We start from the raw sequence: 19,273 nt of genomic DNA, 5'->3' as shown, positions 1-19,273 counted from the left end.
TTGGAATTGCTTGAATAACTAAATCAAGCATTTTGAAAGAAATTGAAAAACTGTAGAAAACCATTTATTGCTTAGATGACAAAATATTTCCTGATGCAAATAAACCAAGATGTTTATGCCTTTTTCGTGCCATGTTAACAGGATTCGAGAGTTATTCCTTGCAGAGGGAAGGTTGCTCAGAAATCAGGACACCACTGTGAGGTTTCAAACAACCAAAACTGTGCTTCATTCGCATTGTTTAGATTTCAAACTGTTTGTTTCTTTGGGTGAAGGTCAACAACCTGGCTCATTTTCCAAGTTTTATTCGTCTAAACTAACCATAAAGTCTTTAGAAATACAGTTTAGTTATAATCTACCAATGCATCCACGTTTTCTGAAAGCAAAATCCTTTTCGTAGGGTGTGTTTCACAAGCCCACACACCTCTGTGCCAAGGAATACAATCTTAACCCCAGGTTGCAAATACTATAAAATAAAACAACATGTTTTTCGATCAAGATGCTAAAGTTATCTAAAATACATAATTTTATTCATTTTTCCCTTTTTTTCTGTGAGGCAAATGTTCTAACCACCCCTTCACCATGCCGCTCAATAAATAATAAAGATGAAATTTAAAAATCCCCCTCCGAAAAAAAACACATTTAATTTTGTGTATGAAGCAAACTAGTGACAAATGGCATCTATGTATTGTTGAGAGAAAAAAAGAAAACAAAAAAATCAAAGTAGCTTTAAAATATAGCATGTCCCTAATTTTGTCCAGTAGGCATTTAAGGGTTAACTATGCTTGAGTTCTAAAATAAATAAATAACTGGTTTATTTGCTACCATCACAATAAAGAAAAGCACTTATAGTATGTGTTTGTGTAAAATGGGCTGAGTATATCAGGGCCACTTCATTATTTATCATTCCCCCTGCCCGTTATCACTTTTTATAATAAGTAGCTGACAACTGATAATCGGAACTCGATTCGGAAAGTAATTTGCCCACCTGTCCCTCACACGGCTTCTCTCCCTAAAGTCATTTCTCTTGATGACATGTGTCTCCTGTAATTGGCTGTGGCTGGATTCATTTACAGTTCTGATCAACCAATAAGATTAGTCTGGTGTCATGTGGTAGGATTTTGCCCCGGGGATGCAGGAAAAAATGCTGGAAAATAAAGTGGCTTATGCAGTGTGAGTTTCAACAACTTACACGACAAAATGTCAACCAAGGATCTAACACTGTTTGTACAAACGCACATTAAAAATAGAGCTGAGATCAATCCATCTCAGACCACAAATTAGCACTTATAAAAAGTTGGGTGAACTGTGGCAATAGCTCTATCAATAAATGTATGAGGCCTAGGTGTGAAACGTCACATGCTGGGTGTCTGTTGTGCTTGTAATATCACAAGGAGCTTCAAATTAATCCGTATGGAGACAGTGTGTTTAAAGTTCCATGCTGTTTTAGGTTTCCTGTTGAAGATTTTGCACATGTAAAGAAAGTTTCTTCTGTATTGATACTATACTGCTATCAACTTCAGTTCGCTTTGAGAAATGATGTATTTCAGGTGTATGTATTTAAAGCCACCTTCAGACGTGGTCTCAAATTCGATTTGATCTGTTCGTGAATACAGTCTTTATTCCAGATTTACCGACTACCTTAGGACCGCAGTTTTAAGTTACCCTAACAATCCTTACACATATTTGATCTTGTAATAATGCAAATTTCCTTTAAATTATTGGCCTCATATTTTTCCTTCACTCTGTGAATAAGACAAACAATATTAGATGTCACATTTGTCAAAATAATTGAAAGAGCGATCCATTACAATACTTAAAAGGTTTTCCTTTATGGGTGGGTGGCATTGAAATTTTCCATTCACCTCAGATAGAGACATCACTTCTTAACTCTAAAACCTCAGGTATCAAATAGACAAATGAATACATTTTTGTTGCTTTCAGTGTTCATGGCAAGGGGTGGGAGTGGGGGTGCTCTCCTGGCATCAAGGATAAGTGCTGTTTACAGAATGGGCACATTTGGAATAGGCTGCAGTAGATAACGCTGTAATCATTTCTACACCATCAACAATTTCTACAGGTCTTTTTTTTTGTACTACTTCAGAGAGTGCAAGAAAAAAAAATGGAACTAGTAATTGCACCAGGCCAAAATAGAAGAAGGTAGCAGCACTTGAGAAATTTATTTTAAAAATAAATCAATAATAGTACCCATGGAGGAATGGGGAGAAAATCTCAATTTGTAGCACCCCGACACGTGGATTATCCCTGACAAGCACAAGAGCCAATGAGTCTGCTTTGGCCCGTCATCTGTGGACTTGCCACGGGGCTGCGGGGTGATGAAACATGCACCCACGGGCAGATGTCAACAGTTGGAGGCAAAATAACTATAAGTAAGATGAACAATGTGTCTAACTCTGGAAAACACGCTCAGTGTTATTTCTTGCACCCGAGGCAAATTGCAGACATTTAGGGGTTCAAAAGGTAGCAAGTTGCATTCAAATTACTAATAAGATGCATTAACTCCAACAATTAGGTCAGAAGTCATAATTAAGCCGTTATTGTGATTCATAAAAAAAGGATTGCTTTGCAATGACCTGTTTTTCATTAGTTAAAATAAATGTGAAAATGTAGTGAACTGGAGCTTTGTTGTGTCAGTTTCTTTCCTTGTCTTTGTGAGACTTAAAAACTGACATATACATTATCTGGAGGAAAAAAAATGTCAAAATACATCTTTCCCAGATCGAAGGCTGTGAAATGATGCTTCTTTTTCAAAGTGTGTCTGGGCTCCGGTTATTTAGTTATGAAGGGGGAAAAAAGAAAACACATCCAAAGAGATTTATGGACCAAAAACAACTTTGTTCTTCATCATGAATAATTTATTTTGCATCCTTTCATTTTGTTTCTTTACCCTTTGTTTAATGTACCTGGAGTCTTCTTTATGTTTTACTTTTAACATAACCTCACTTGTTTACTTTTAAGGTGCTTTTTACTACTTGCCAGTAGTTTCCATGAATCACAAGGTTTCTGGAAGTGGAAATGGGTGTGCAATCCAAACATTTATGACATTAATGTCACGCAGGAGAAAGCAGACAAGATTGACTGATGCACGAGTGCTTGAGTGTAGACCGCATTCATTTGCGAACAGGGGGTGACAAGCTTCGTTTGCAGCTTGTCAAGCATGTAAATGACTCCAAAAATGTGTCTATTTTAAGTCTTAGCATAGATGTCACTTTACAACATAAGCTGATTAACACTAAAATTGTATTTCATTATTTATTTGTACCTTCATCTGGCCAATGTTTCGTTTGCGATGACATTATAGAACAAATGCCTTGTCTTTTCTTGTCACATGTGATTTATTTTCTATTAACGTTCAGGCCAAACATCCATCCAATGTAGTCTAGTTGTCATGGTTACTGGAAAACAGAAAGTCCGCTCTTTCGTTGCCATGTTCCATAATGTTACAGGCAAGTTATTGGGTGACAGATGTCACATTGATTCACACCAGAAAGCAACTGATGAACTGCAAATTGCTTAAGGGGATTAGTGTACAATTTAAAGAACAGTCTCGTGATTTTTTTAAAGTGTGTGAATGTTTGCTATTCAGCTATTATCCTGCCGTCTTTTTTTTTAGACATTTTATTCCCAGTCATTAGACTTCATCATTGCAATGTTTTTCATAAATTGTGTTTTCACCCAATTAGAAATAGGACCAAGCCAGTCATGTTATTGTGTGCACTTTTGTACCTCGTCGCCAACACAAATTCCATTCCCCTTGACATTTCTTTTTAATCACTGTCTTGTTAGAGCCACAGCACATCACCTTCTCCCTCCTCTAAATTGTCTGCAAATAATATTAACAAGGAAAGGTGGAGGAGCCTACTTCCCAATTATAGATCATGTATAAAGGTGATAATTGCAGATATTTCTCAGGAGCAATTTTAGATGCTGTGTTATTTCTTTTCAATAATCCATCATTTCACTTAAACAGATGCAGTAAATGAAAAAAGCAAACTGCTATAATAATTTAACCAAGGACAGTATGAAAAAAAAAAAAAAAGCAAATGAACAGAAAATAAAACACTTTACCACTACAGATGAAATGTATGATTGCACTTTGCCGGTATGTTGTTGTAAATAGAAATAGAAATACATGTGAATCTGCTTGCCTGAATGCGATGAAAGTGCCTTTCTTAAATTAATAAAATTGTGTTCACAATATTTTGATCATAATAATACTACTTTGCTGGATGTTGTCTCTTCTACCATGCTTATATAGCCTAGTAGTGCACAGGACCAGAAGCAACACTCTCAGGGTTATTTGGCCAATTTGTCTCGAAAACTGATGAATTATTTTTCTTGTATTTATTTCTTTTGTGCAGGCAGTCCTCCGGCAACAGGTACCGGCACATTGATCATCCACCTGGAGGATTACAATGATAATGCACCCTTTGTAGTGCCATCTGTAGCACAGGTATGTGAAGATGCCCATGATATGAATGTAGCCATAGTTGGCGGACAGGACAGGGACCTCCCACCCAACGGCGCACCCTTCAAGATAGAGTTGGGAAAACAACCAGGCTTGGACAAAACCTGGAGAGTTAAAAGTGTCAACTGTGAGTATTTTGCATACATTTTTCCATTTATAGTGCACACCCTGTTTATCTGTATTTAGAAATTACTGATCTGCCAGTACAATATAATTGCCTTATATTCCATGCACTCGTACCGTTAAACAGGAAAACAAGTTGAAATCTGCACTGGAGATGAAGAGTGAAATGATTGGGCTATGTGTGTGTGCGTGTGTGTATGTGTTTGTAGGCAGACAAACAAGAGGTTTTGCATACCGACACCAATGTCTTTTGTGTGTTTGAGTGACAGGGCAGAGCTAAATCTTGCCCACAGGTAATATTTCTGACTGACAGCTTGTGAAGGGAGGAATAAATGCTCCTCAGTTAGTAATTATGAGTGTGCCTGCATGCGTAAACATAAACTAAAAATAGTTTTGCCTTACAAGCAAATGTACGAAACTGGCACTATACGGTGCCAGTCATCCTAAAACTACTCACTTCACAGCAAGCAGCACTTTGGCACATCTAACACTGTGACACGGTGTATCCCTGTTACAGATACAAATTTGGGATATGGAACTGGCTCGAGCAAGGTTAAATGACATTTTACCAACAGTTAATGCCAATTTCCATATTTTTGGTTTGCAGTGGTTTTTGTACCTATATCTTCAGTAGGTCAGCTGAGTCGTTACAAAACTTCCAGTGACCTTTTTGGATGGATAAAGGGTTAAACATAAAATATTGCCTGACAAAATTATTTCAGAAAAGTTTTTTTCTATCTTGAATTTTTTGCTTTTGCACTATTGTGGCACCTGTCATTGTGTTTAAAGGGTAGACTAAAAATATTTGCTTTTGCACTATTGTGGCACTTGTTATTGTGTATAAAGGGTGGACATGAGAAAACCAGGGTTTTGTCCATGCCTTTTGGTCTTGCAAGGTTTTGTATTGGTTACTTCTTTGTGAATAATAATGCAAAATGAAAGTTCACTGTCTCCATCTCTAGTTCTCTCGCTCTCTTTCTATCTTCTGTCTACTCCAATCCTTTGCTTTCTTTTTCCCCTTCTCAGCCACACACTCCCAAATCATGTTGCTGCACAGTCTAAAGAAAGCCAACTACCAGCTCCCATTGCTCATCACTGATTCAGGGGTACCTCCTTTGTCCAACATCTCGGAGGTCAAAGTTCAGGTCTGCGTCTGCAACAAGAACAAGATGCTCTGTAGCTCCGCCCACTCACACCACCCCAGCCTTCTTGTCATGTTCGCAGCAGTCATCCTTGTCCTACCCTGTAAGTATCGTTACACGGACCCAGAACCCCATGGTACACCTTAGCACTTAGTAGCATACTTTTCATGACTTTTTATTGTTATTTAATAAAACAACTCTAAGTTATTACTGATGATATTCTCTATGCCGCTTCATGAATCAGAATTTCCTGTCAACAGCCATGAATCACGTTTAGTAGCTTTTCTGAATAGAATGTTAAATAAATCCGCCTATAAATTATATATGAACCAACCCCGCAGTAATAACCTTCGGAATATAAATGTGGGAAAGTTTGTGCCCTGCTCACAGTATTGAAGTACAGATTTATGGCTCACTCCTTTTCTTTTTATTTAACTATGTAAACACATCTATTTCAGGAGCCCCTCTTGTCCATGCTGGAGGAACACCAACTTATTTTCAATAGCTGTCTCATGAGGCCATTAGCAACTGCATCAATAATTCAGCCTCCTCCATTCACAAAATAAATGTCCAACGGCTAGTTTGATAAGAAAAATCATGAAGAACTCGGTGGGCCTGCACAATCCGTCTTCCTCCCTCGAGGGTTCTTGCAACTTGCAAATTCTTCGCTAGAGGTGAGGAAGGTAAAAGCAATACAGAAAAGAAGAACGTCATAATGCTAACATTTAAAAGGCAAGACCTGAGAAAATAGTCTCCAGAATATGCAGAGAAATCGACTTATTTGAGCCCCAAAGGGAGGCATTGAAGCCGTTTTTCCCTCATTGCTTTGCTGATTTACCATCAGCAGTAAAGACCATTGAAGAAAATCACAGCCGTGTCTCTTTGAGCACTCTTTCCCATCTTCTCTCGATCTTGTTATATTGATCTTCCATCTGTCACACAGTCTACTCGTCTTCTACGGCAGCCTCATATTACTCGTCTTTGAGTCAGTTCCCTGACAGTTTTCCCATCTTTATCGTGCTGCTTTCTAAAATGCTTAAGATCTAAGGCCCAAACTTCTTATTTACAAATGTGGAATGCAACATCTAGACTCCACCTCTTTTCCGTCTCAGGGTTTGGATTGATTTGGCTATGAATGCATACTAATATACTGTATGTTCAGGGTGCAAATCATCAATTTGAAGATGATTCATTTTGCAATATGATATTGATGTTTTGCATGGCAATATGGCAATATAATCCAGCTGTGTTGTATTGATTTAACACAATCTTATGTTGTGAAAAATACAAATGAATTTTGTATGTTGTGAATTTACCTGCTTTTGTAGCTGAAACATTTCAAACATACAAATGCAAAGCACTATTTTTAACAAAACTCAATATCTAACTGTTGTTGATATGTCTTGCATTTTGATGGATTTGAATTGAGTTATGCTTAACCCATCGATTTATCGCCCCTAGTGTGGAAAGCCTGATTGTTACCGTTTGGGTAGATAAGAGTAAAAGAATATGGATTGAAGTGCAGGAGGGCAGCAAAGGTTTTGCGGAATCTAAAAAAAACAGATGGAAATAAAGCAGCTAAATTGACAATGCATTAATGGCATGCTCACAGCTGGTCAACAGCCGAAATGCATCTCGGCTTCATACATCGCTGTCAATTTCTTCAACTTCTTCTGAGACATAGCCCAGAGGGATGGAAGTACACATCTTTTTATTTATTTATTTTTTTGCATAGCAGTGTCTTCATCTCCTTGGGTGTTAATGGCCCCTCATTTAGTAGGAGAGTGAGCTGTTGGAAATTGGTTTCCCAGACTGAATTGAGTATGACGGAAGGAAGCAGTTTTGCACAGTAACTTCTTTCCTTTGAACCCCCCACCCCTCCCCTCTTTTTTTCTTGATCCTCAATTGTTGTGAGACATTTTGAGTGGGGCGACGTGACTCTAGTATTTGTAGTCATAAAGCCTGCTGTTGTTTCGGCAAAGCTCCTCTTTTTCTTTTGAACTAAGGCTACAATGTTTAGCATATAAGGGAGGAAAATTAAGTCCAGTATTTTTGGATTTAACTGAGCACCTGATTCAAGCCTTGTATTGACTTCAGCGCAAAACAGCAAGTCCGAATATACTTTCACTTGTCAACTGCAAATTACGACACATCCAGCCGATCTATCTCGGTTAAGACTGTCTGACAAGCTGATCTCTGGCAAATATGTTACTTTGAACAATCGTGTTGTTATTTTTTTTAATGTCACATTTTGCTCCAAGCAATATGGATCCAGACTTGGGTCAAACATAGAAGAACTCCACAAAAACCCAGGGGCCACCAGAAGATAACTTGTGGCCGAGTTCATTACCGACAACAGCGCCAGGCCACGGATGTAGGAGACTGATCATTCCGGTGTTGAATGCGAGAGGCTGATAGAGAGCCGCACAGATCCTCTTTCTATTCCCTTATCTCAGAGCTGAACTCTGACCATGACACAGTGAGATGAGAGGATGGCAAATGGAAAGAGCCAACAGGGAACGGAGTGAGAAAAAGGAGATGAATATGTGGAGATTAAAAGCTTCCTCCATGGCATCGGGACAGTGTAGTACACTGTAGCCATTTGCATTTTCAGGTCTCATCTTCTGGAAAATTGGCTGAATATCACTTGAATAAACCATTTTTAAAAATCTGCCTCAATGTAAAAAAGTAGACATCATTACACCAATGAATTTGTGTTCTTTGGGTCTTTTATGTGTATTGTCAGCTCTCTTCAAGAGTTTTAGTTTCTTCATAATGGTGTCTTGGATTTTTTCCAATCAGCCCTAGAAGACAATTGAACTTATGACAGAGTTCCCTTCTGTGGTCCACAGAACTCCACCAGAAATGCTTTGTTTAGTTTCTACAAGGCGAAACCTCAATTTCTTCCATAGAGGACTACAGGCTCTAGGAATAAATTGGTGTGAAGTTGTGGTGCGCTGCAGGAATCTTGATTGGTGCTGCTTTCCATTGTTATTTCAGCAAGAGAATATTGAAATGGCAGGGGTAAAGAACAGCAAGTGTGTCAGGCTTTTGAGAAGAAAAAAAAAGAAGAAAAGCAACGAACAATTTACCAGCAAGTACTGCACAAACCATCCCCCGGGATATTTAATCCATGCTGTTTCTCTTCTCTGATCCCACACTTCACTACAGCAGCCATTTTCGTTCTTCTACTGCTTGACATAAATCCCCCTTTCAGCTCAAGAGGGGGTATGCTTACAGGCTTATTTACTCTTGGAAAAAATGGGACTTTTTGATTTTTTCTATTCCTTTTGATAGCACCTTTGCGTGGTTTTTACTGTAACTGCTGGGGAATTGTCTTCACTGTCAGAACATGCCATGTAGACTTTGATCCACAAGTTGGAAAAAAAACATGCACACACACAAACGATGTTTTTTGGCCAAATGCAGACTTGAAATCCTATCATTTAGGAAGGAGTGTGAGAAAGTAATCCCATAATGAACAAGAACACTGTGTAGATCAAAATGCACTATCACTGAAGAGTGTCCTTTTTGGATATGAAATCTGGAACCATCTCAAATCTGAAGCTTTCATATTCATTCATTGTCATTTTATATGTGACATCTTACATCTTCAGGTTCAAAGTGGAGTAAAAAGCTTATAGTCTGGAAATCACGTTAGTTAAGAAGCCCCGCTTGTTGGGTACTACACATGGAGAAAACATAGGTGCAATACTGAGTTTTCATTTCCTCACAAAAACCTTTTTATGACCCGATTTATTTTCCCATATGATACTTCCATGATTTGTACAGCAAGTGCCTATTTTACTCCATAATATTCGAATTGGGCTTAAACGCGAATGTCGTGTTTAAAGGCTGGTTAAATGGTTATAAAGAGCAATGTGTAAGTCATAAAGTGAAATTAGGAAGTTGCCATCCTTAATTCCTTAATTCAGTCGTCGTCAAATGGTCCCTTGGCAACAACACCAGCTGTGAAGTTTATCAGGCCATTCCCTGCAAGCTCGACTCACTTAATAAAAGTGGCTGTATTCTGTCTCATCCTTTGTGGTGACTTCTTTCAAGTTCCATCATTTTGAAAGGAAAGCATCTGTGAACAATGATTTTTAAACTCTGGCCACGCAATGTTCCCTGCAATCAGGCTTCGGCAGAGCCACTTAGTCTGTGACACTTTAAAATTCCTAAGTGCTTTCTATCTTGCTTCTCCCTCATGAAAGCTTGACTGATGAGTGCCAACTGTCAGTCCTCCTTATGACTGGTTCCTCTGAGATCATTTAATTTGGACCTTTGGGTTCTCAGTTATGAGGCTGAAATCACTCAGTAAGTAATCATCAGTAAGGACCTGTCACAATACTAGAAAAGCTACTTGTCCCCAGTTTACATGTAGTCTCATTTACATTTATGGTAATCACATCAACACCAATTCATAATGCGTCTCAAGCCACTTTTCAGCTGCACTGGTGCAATAATGCCTCAAAACGCATGGAGTGCTTCTAATAACTTATTTGCTTTGGAGTGTTAAATTGAATGATTTCCATGGGTATCTATAAGATCCTTTGCAAGTCTCAACCATCTTAGTGTAAAGCTATAGTGAGGATGCAACCTCATTCGTTGTACTTTTCAACATTGCTGAGAGGTTCAACCTTCCTGTTGGAAATTGAAGGAATATATTTTCATATAATCTTCTATAATTATACTTCTTATTCATTCTTTGCTGTTCAGGCTTGTTCACAATGTGCCTGTAGTCCTTTCTGGGAACTTTTTAACTCTTTAAGGATTTGTCAAGGAGGAAATTGGTATTTCTTTTTTACATTTTGTATTTTCCCACCACGTATGAATCACTGATTCAGCACCGCAGGCTGGTACAAACTGCTCATTTGCAATCAAAAAATATAAATTCTGTCCCCTGGAAAAAGAAGGCTTTTTTCTCTTAATCCACCTCTGATAGGGGGCTGGTTTACAATTAGACTTTCCTGTTGTCACTTTTTTTTAAATGTGACTTGGCTTCAACTTTGAAGCCCAAATTGGAAAAAAAGGAAGAAAATGAGGCTGCCAGCTCAAGTGAGCAAATGCTTCATTCAAGCTCAGCCATCTTTCAATGTGTCACACACGTAGGACAAGGAACAATCGATAAAGTCTCATATTTCAACTCATAGTCCGAGGTTTGTAAGTGTGCGGGTGTGTGGGTTTGTGTTCACGTCATCTATAAAATGTTGTATTACTTACATCTTGATCTGCTGTAATTCCATCTGCTTTGTCTGATTCTATGGTTTTTATTCAGAAACTTTACTGGAACAAAGAATTAAAGCAGAATTTTTATTTAATCAAAGTTTTTGGCAATTCTCCCTTAAACTTGTCACCTGTTTGCCCCATTGGGTACATTTCATGATGAATCACTGCCATCTGCTGGCAGGTGTGTGGCGGTAAAATTGGTTCCAATTTGGCGTCAGAATGCTTCTCGGTAGAATTTTTTTTTTAAATTGAATATTTAATCATTAATATTCCAGATGATAAGCCTATTCGTCAATGGCGGTGAATTAGTGATATTAATTGAATGAGTGGAATATACAATTTATTATTATGTCATCTCCACATAATTTATTTTCAATGGGGGAATTTCTTTTTAAATAAATGAACAAATACCTATGACTGGGGGTTGATTGCTCTAAATAATATTGACTAAGGTATCTTGGGTATTTCAGGTTACTTAGTTGATGGAATTAGAGCCACTCCTTCCTTGGTTAATATTTCACCAAACTGTCTTGTTTAATTATTTGATTTCATTCTGACCTTGCTTTACTAAAACCTTTTGCCTTCATCTGTTGTCCCACCAGGTCTGTTTCAGTGAGACAGTCCTGTTTGCAACACTGGAAAGCAACAACTTATCTCCAGCACACAATGCTGGCTTAGCAAAGAGGACGGAAGAAAAGAAGGCGTCTTCACACCGTGAAAAATTGTACATGACAACCGACATAAGCTCAAGCGCTGTGTACCTTCTCGCCACACATATCTGCTTTTTTACTTTTCGTCAGTGTGCCACTTGTTCCTGCCTGATATCATCTTTATTTCGTCCGAATGCTTTTCGCATTTTATCCTCAGTATTCACTCAACCTGGATGCCATTGATTATTTAATCTTTTTTTTTTCATTTTCCGCTGTCTAACTGTCTCAAAAACGATATATGTGTGCCAGCTTCAAACTTTTTTCCCAGTGTTACTTTTGTTGAAAGAACAAAGATTCCAACCACTTTGTAACTTTTTATTTAGGGCGAAATGTGTTCAGTCATGAAACATTCCAGCATCAAGCCATCAATATTCTACTAGAAAACTGATTTTTATTGTTGTCATGTCCATGACTGGTTAGCATGGCAACCATCCCTCACTTATACTTAAAATTATAAACTCTGCAACTTTACATACACGAGAACAAGCTACGCTTTTGACAAACTAGAAAAGCTTTTAAGATCTTTAAAAAAAAAGTTGTGTAATCATGTGGAACTGCAGTCTATCTTACCGAAAGGTATCTTTAAGGTTACAGACGCTCCTCTACTTACGAACATTCAACTTACGAACAACGGTACATACGAACATGTCTGCAAATTGCGTTTAAGTCCAAAAATGTTCGCAAGTCCAATTTTGTATTTCGCGTCTTTTTCGGAGTAGTACTTCTTTCCGCCGCTAATACCGACGCCTGGCGCTGTGAGAGCTCAGCTCACCCAGCATCTACCTTCCGCATTGCAACGAAGAAGAAGTGCGTGAATGTATCTCCAGTGTGCAAAGAACCTTTTTCATTTGTATCATTAAATATCTCATGCATCCAATATTGAATATGGTTGGTAAAAAGCTAAAGGCTTCTATTGAGGGAGTTGGAAGGAAGAGGCAAGCCATTTCATTTGAAACGAGTGGCAATAATAACGAAGCTTGATGCGCGTCAGAAAGTGGTGAGCGTTGCACATTCAGTACCATTTATAAACAGAAAGATCGAGCAGCAGGACCCAAATATTGAACGTTGCACAAAGTTTGCAAATCAATTGAATGATGCCATACAGTGCTACTGCATCATTTATGATGAAAAAAAGAAGAAAACTGTGCAATCGTCATTAGGTCGCTTCTTTTGGCCAGTTTCTAATACATAAATCTATCTCTCTCTCTACAGTACTGTACATATTCTCTCCATTTTATTAAATGTTTTTTTTTTCAGTACAAACCAATGCGTGTTACTTATACAAGCCTTAAACATACAAATGCACTTATATAAACCTTCAATATACTTATATAGGCCTTAAACATAAATTATAATACAAAATATAGCACTAAATCAACTTACAAACAAATTCAACTTATGAACAATCGCTCGGAACCAATTGCGTTCGTAAGTTGAGGAGTGTCTGTATTTCGAAAAGGGTAGGTAAAAACGGCCAATAATAAAATAACAACTCAACGTCAGTCTTCATCCAAACTGTGAATTATTTACATATATTTTGGAAATGCATTTTTTAGTCAGGTCTTGCACTGTATTTCGTTCCATCATGTCGGGTTATAAAAAATTAAAAAAAGTATCTACTGAGTGTATTTGGAACAAAATGTTCGAGGTCAGCACAGCTCTGTTTTTGCAGTCTGCATGTTCTTCTCCCTGTGCTTGTGCGGGTCCTTTCTAGCACCCCCCAATCCAAAAAAAACATGTAAGTTAGAGGCATTGAAGCCGAAATTGTCTTTATTTGTGATTATGAGCAGAAATGCTAGTCTATCTGTATTTGTCAGCTCTGAGGTAGAGACAGACGACCGCATTGCTTCTCATCTAAAGTCAGCTTTCCTGTGAAATTAAATGAGAATAATTATTCTTTTTAAATGGATTGATGGATACATTCAAACTACAATATAATTTTTATTTTATGAATGTTATCCCCCCCACTTTAGTCACACGCCCCTGCCAAGATTCACACAACCCCCCCGCCCACACATACATATAAAAACGGCAAAGGCTGAGGCACCGTCCTGGTGGGTGTCGAGAGTCAGCTTTTTTGTGTGTGTATGTTCTTTTCTACCCTCAGCAGACTGTGTTTGATCTAGTTTATGATGGGGGCAGCTGCCTGTTTGTGTGTTTCTGCAGTGGTTGATTGTTGTCCTAGGACAAAGTGGTAGCCAATAAGCCTTTAAAGTTGGAAACTCTGGAGTTGTTTCTTCGATTGACCTGTTTATATTGCTTTAGTTGTCATGGAGTGGAAATCAGTCAATCTTTATAGCAATGGTGTAAACCTAAAAAAAAAAGATTATATACTAAATATTTTATTTTTTACCGTTGTATAAATATACAGTATTGATTAACTTGTATTCCTTGCGCAGGCCTTGACTTAAAGAGGAATATTTATTTTCTTGTTTAGTGAACTTAAGCACTATTTTAAACTCATTGGATGGCTTTGACAGCAATAGATGATCAATCAATTTTGGTTGGGGTCCCTGTCAATGGCAGTCAATGGGTTAATGGCACTGGTGTTGTTGTCGTTGACTTTTCCATTGTAACATTTTTGCTGGTGATTTATTATATATGTTCTTTATATACATATATTACTGTGTTTAATTGCAAAAAGAAATCTTTTTTCGATGCTCGTGTTTAGGTTCACATTTTGCTCCCTCTGTTCTCTCTTCATCTGTTTTAAGTCTTAAGAAAGCTGTAAAAGAAGAAAACCAGGAATGTGTTTGTGGTGCATAGTTTCGCTTTTCTCTCGCACCTGCATCTGTGAAACGAGAATATGGTGTGCCGGCTCAACTGTCTGTGTTTTGCACTAGTTTAATAAATCAGTTACTGAAAATTGGCTTATGGTGCAATTTCTTGGTCTGATTAACAAACATGAACAATTTTACCGTGCAAAAAGAACAAAGTGTCCCATAGACTGACCAGAAAAATAATTTTCTCCTTACAGACTGCCAAATGTTTTTTTCTAGAAATGTCAATGGTAACCATGATAGCCAATAAAAAGTATCCTAATATCCCTCATCCGCCATCTCCCGCAGAGCTATTGAAACTTATTAAATTCCTTCTTGATCATTTAGCCTCATCTGTAATAATCACTTTTCATTCTTATTCAGCTCAGATTAAGTAATGCTTTTTACTGTCTTAAATCCTGAATGGGCCATTGGCGCTAATTGGCAGTAATCACACCAATGGTATAAAATATTGATTTAACTATGCCAAAAGGCACTAGAACATACCATCTTTCTACTCTTTGGGTGCATTTTACTTTTCCCACCATTATCATGTTAAATCACAAGCTAAGCCACCCTGATCTTAATTTCTCTGCTAAAGGGAGAGAAGAACCTCTCTAGAATCACGACATCAAAGTATCCAAAATCCAGAAATACCTTGGCATAATGATAGCAGCATAAATGAGGCTGTCAGACGGAGAAGGAGTGGATAATGCAACTGCAAGACATTAATAATTATATGGCAGTATTCAGCAAATGCAGAATTAGATCATCTAATCAGTTATCTAAAATAATTTCCATACAACTTGCAGGCAAAGTACTCCAATTCAAAGACTATTATGGGGCTGTTTGGTTTGGAGGTTATGAATGAAGGAGGGCTGAGAAATTGATTGTATGAGTCGATAAATGTAAAAGACAGAACAACCATTTAATCCAAATCATGTTCAACTGTCACTATTTTTAAATAAATATGACAACGTGATATATAAATGGCAATGTCAGGCTTCTTCCAAGGATTGGGCCATGCACAGGAAACACATGGTTGAAATACACAGTCAGGGATTGATGACAATGACGAGCACCTGGGTCACACAAGGGGAAGAGCCAGAAAAGACACAGCAGGTGAAACTCAAATACAATCAAACAGACAGGACACACAAGGAAACACAACAAACAACCAAACAAAACCAACCAAGACCTCGACAAAACATGATACCAGCCCCTGCCAATTCAAATGGATTCGACGTCTATCCCTTCTAATGGTGCTTACAGTCAGGTCAGTTGTATCAACAAAGCTTCCTACTTCCTCATTTAAAAAAATGGCATAACAATTATTGTTTTGTTACATATTGTTACTATTTTTCTCTTTTTTTAATGCAACAAAAGACAGACTGTAGTATGGCTCCATACACCAAGTTCATGGTTTTACTGTTGTTTTGTTGTGTACTGCTGGAAAAGACACATTATGTCATGAATTGACTTGAGAAGCAGCAGACACCACCCTGCTGAGATTTATTTAGAAAGTTCGGAGCAAATGATAATAATTACTATTTATAGTTCTGATATTATTTGGTGGTCTTGCAGATATTTGCTTGCAGACAGAAAATATATTTGGGATGATGCTCAGGTCAGTTTTTAATATTTGTCTAGTTTGTGTTTTTGTAACCATTCATTTCCACAAAGTATTATTTATATGTAAAGCAAGTTTCTCTTAGCTGGTTGTGGCAATTATTCAAGTCTCTCTGCTTTGAAACAAAAAAGTACTATTAATTGAGGGTCTTAGTTCATTTTGTATTTTTTTTTAAAGAAAATCAGTTGTTAGTCGGTGCATGTTTGCTTTAAATGAAACTTCTAAAATACAGAAAGGAAGCTGATGCCAAAATAATTATCTTCTACTTCCCTATTTTTTTAAACTTCTTACTGACAAGTAATAAACTCTGCCTTGAGATGATTTTCCTCAGACAACCTGGGAGCAAGTAAAAGAGAGCATTTTTCAGTCATTTAGTGGCATCAAACAATTTCAGGGAGTCTGCATACAGTAGGTCTTAACACTCAGCCATTTTTTTGTTAAAGAGCCTGACAGCTGATGGGAGGAATGATCTGCGGAAGCGCTCCTTCCTGCAATGAGGGTGCCGCAGTCTATTGCTAAAGGAGCTTCGGAGGGACTCCACAGAATCATGCAGGGGGTGGGAGGTGCTGTCCATGATGGACATCATCCTGGTCAGCATTCTCCGCTCTCCCACTTCCTCCACAGAGTCCAGAGGACAGCCCAGAACAGAGCTGGCCCTCCTGACCAGCTTATTCAGCCTGTTCCTGTCCCTCTCCGTGCTCCCGCATCCCCAACAGAGCACTGCATAAAACACTGTAGATGCCACCACAGTGTCGTAGAAAGTCCTCAGCAGTGTCCTGCACACCAATCAAATCATAGGGCCACCGAGCAGGAATCGATCCCAGGCTTGCCCATTTCGTAGTCTGGCAAGTGAACCACTGCACCATCCTGTGGCTTAAATGTTATTATAAATGTGCTTTAAAACAAAAATGTGAAAAGCTGAATTTCAGTGAAAGCAGTACTACACAATGTGTGTGTGTGTTCCCCATATTTCTCCTCATTATTTGAGTTTTATCCACAGTTTTGGCGTCATTGTCAAAATGACTTCAAATTCTCAGTAGTTCTGATGACTGCCAAGAACACAATCACATCCCTTCCGCTCAGTTTGTCATTGCATTTCAAAGTCACCTTCATGTAGCGCTCATGTTATGTGTTAGACAAAATGGTGACAAACAGAACGCAGTTTTGTGTAATTAGGTCATAAAAGATTGAGAATGTCAATGTGTTATGCCAATAGCAAACCATCTGCCTTTGTGGGATGTGTTTCATTTAAAATAACAGCACATTTTGTTAACTAAACTGTAAATGAGCTTGCTTCAGTACCATTTATGGTAATAGATGTCCAATCCATTTGGAAGGGGGGATCTGGCATTTCCCAATGAAAATGAATCTGAGATCTATTGCCGTCAATTGAATTAAATTGAATTGAATGCTTTTATTGTCATTAAATAAGTTTAATGAGATTTAAAGCTTCACCACAAAGTGCACAAATAACAACAACAACAAACAAAAATAATAAATAACAATAAATAAGTAATTAATAATAAATAAGTAGTCAACTACATAAATTTGTAGGAAAATGCACAAATAACAACAACAAACAAACAAATGAACAGATTAATAATAATAATAATAATAACTGAATAATCAATAATTAAGTAAGAATTGCAGCCAGGGGGTTAACTGTTGTAACATAAGTCCACACGTGCACAGCTAAAATTTGAAGGATAATAATTTAGCACCTCGGAGAATGAAAAAATTCCAGTGCTGCCAGCATTTGAACACCGGTACCCTCCAGAATCACGTGTTAATTAATGTGTACTAAGCTGCTTCTGTGTGGGACTGGAGCCTCTCATGTTCAAGTCATTTGCGGAGCTCGGTCCACTTGACAAGAAGTCGGCGGTGGGCTTTGCTCCACAAAGCAAAGAATATCAAATAGATGGCTGCAAGGTTCTTATCATGCGACATCACACTGTTTGAATTCTGTGCGCGTGTGTGTGACGCAATTTAATGTCCCCAGGCCACTTTTATGATTACAAATAGAAGCCAATTTATGAAGTCAACCTCAATGCGTTGGTTATCTTGTAAGACATGAAGGTTTTTATTAGCATAACCTGACCTTTACTTGTTACTGTAAACACAGGAGTAGTTATTTATATCACAGCACACCCACATCTTCCCACGTTGCATCGGCCTGGTCATTGAAATTGAAGCATCAAAACTGCCAACTATGCCCAGATGACCAAGATTGGATAACTTTATTCATCCCGTATTCGGGAAATTTCGTTGTTCCAGTGGCAAGAGGGTGAGGATGCAGGAATAGGAAAGGCATTTTAGACATAAATAGATAGGTAATAGATAGACTCATTCAATATTAACGTGGTCCGATTCTTGTGTTCTCTCTTCTGATGACAATAAAAAAAAAGTCTAGGTTGTCATTGAGGCATGTTAGGCAAAATTATGAACAAACTTGAACTAGACTTTGATATAATTTAACACAAGTCCCATTTCTATTTATCTTCCACCTTCCTTTAACTAATCTGAAGCCTTTCATACACGACTGGATATTAGTCTTACTATTTCTAGAAAAACAAGCAAGACCAAATCGAAAACTGTCAGTAGTTTTGTTTTAAATTCAACTCACTTTGTTTTTATGGGTAAAATGTCAAAAGGGATAAGAAGCTTAAGAGGACTCAATAAATATGTTTTATGATTATAATGTTATCATTCTTTTATGTGTATGCTATGGATATTTCTTTGCAGTGCTTAGGACTTTTAATTAAGTACATTTTCTAACAGGCTATATTGTATTTAATAGGGATCTAAAGTAGTAGTGTACAATTAAAGTGTGGTTGCATTGCATTAGAGGTAACAGGAAATCTCCATGATTTATGATGAAGAGGTTGTCATTCTTTTATAAGTGGATCATGTAGGTACCACTTCATTACAGTGCTTAGGATTTAATTATGTAGATCTCCTAACAGGCTGTATTCCATTTAATAGGGATTTACAGTGGCGTTGTACAAATAAAAGTCAGGTTGCATTACATTGGCGGTATTAACTGCGATTAGAAGCAGACTGGGATTTGTTTCCAGTTCAGGAGTTCTAAATCTCTACAGGATACAATGAAGGCCTTAAAACAAATGTCTACAGTATTATGTTGTCTATAACAGTTCAAGTGGATAACCAAAATACAGTGTAGATCTACAGAATAG

At 37.8% G+C, this 19,273-nt stretch overlaps 1 protein-coding gene across 1 annotated transcript in view; it reads left to right on the top strand.

Annotated features, from left to right (window-relative positions):
* cdh13 (cadherin 13, H-cadherin (heart)) overlaps positions 1-14,560 on the top strand; it is a 155,483-nt gene extending 140,923 nt beyond the window's left edge. Inside the window, exons 13-15 of the mRNA XM_077596184.1 lie at positions 4,380-4,613; positions 5,636-5,854; positions 11,583-14,560. Coding sequence (XP_077452310.1) covers positions 4,380-4,613; positions 5,636-5,854; positions 11,583-11,596 — 467 coding nt within the window. The 3' untranslated portion in view covers positions 11,597-14,560. The remainder of the gene's footprint in view (positions 1-4,379; positions 4,614-5,635; positions 5,855-11,582) is intronic.
* Positions 14,561-19,273: the final 4,713 nt, after the last annotated feature.

This window comes from Stigmatopora argus, chromosome 3, assembly GCF_051989625.1.
Source record: "Stigmatopora argus isolate UIUO_Sarg chromosome 3, RoL_Sarg_1.0, whole genome shotgun sequence".
Taxonomy (NCBI): Eukaryota; Metazoa; Chordata; class Actinopteri; order Syngnathiformes; family Syngnathidae; genus Stigmatopora; species Stigmatopora argus.
Note: the sequence above shows the minus strand (reverse complement) of the source record. Positions and strands in the feature narration are given on the sequence as shown.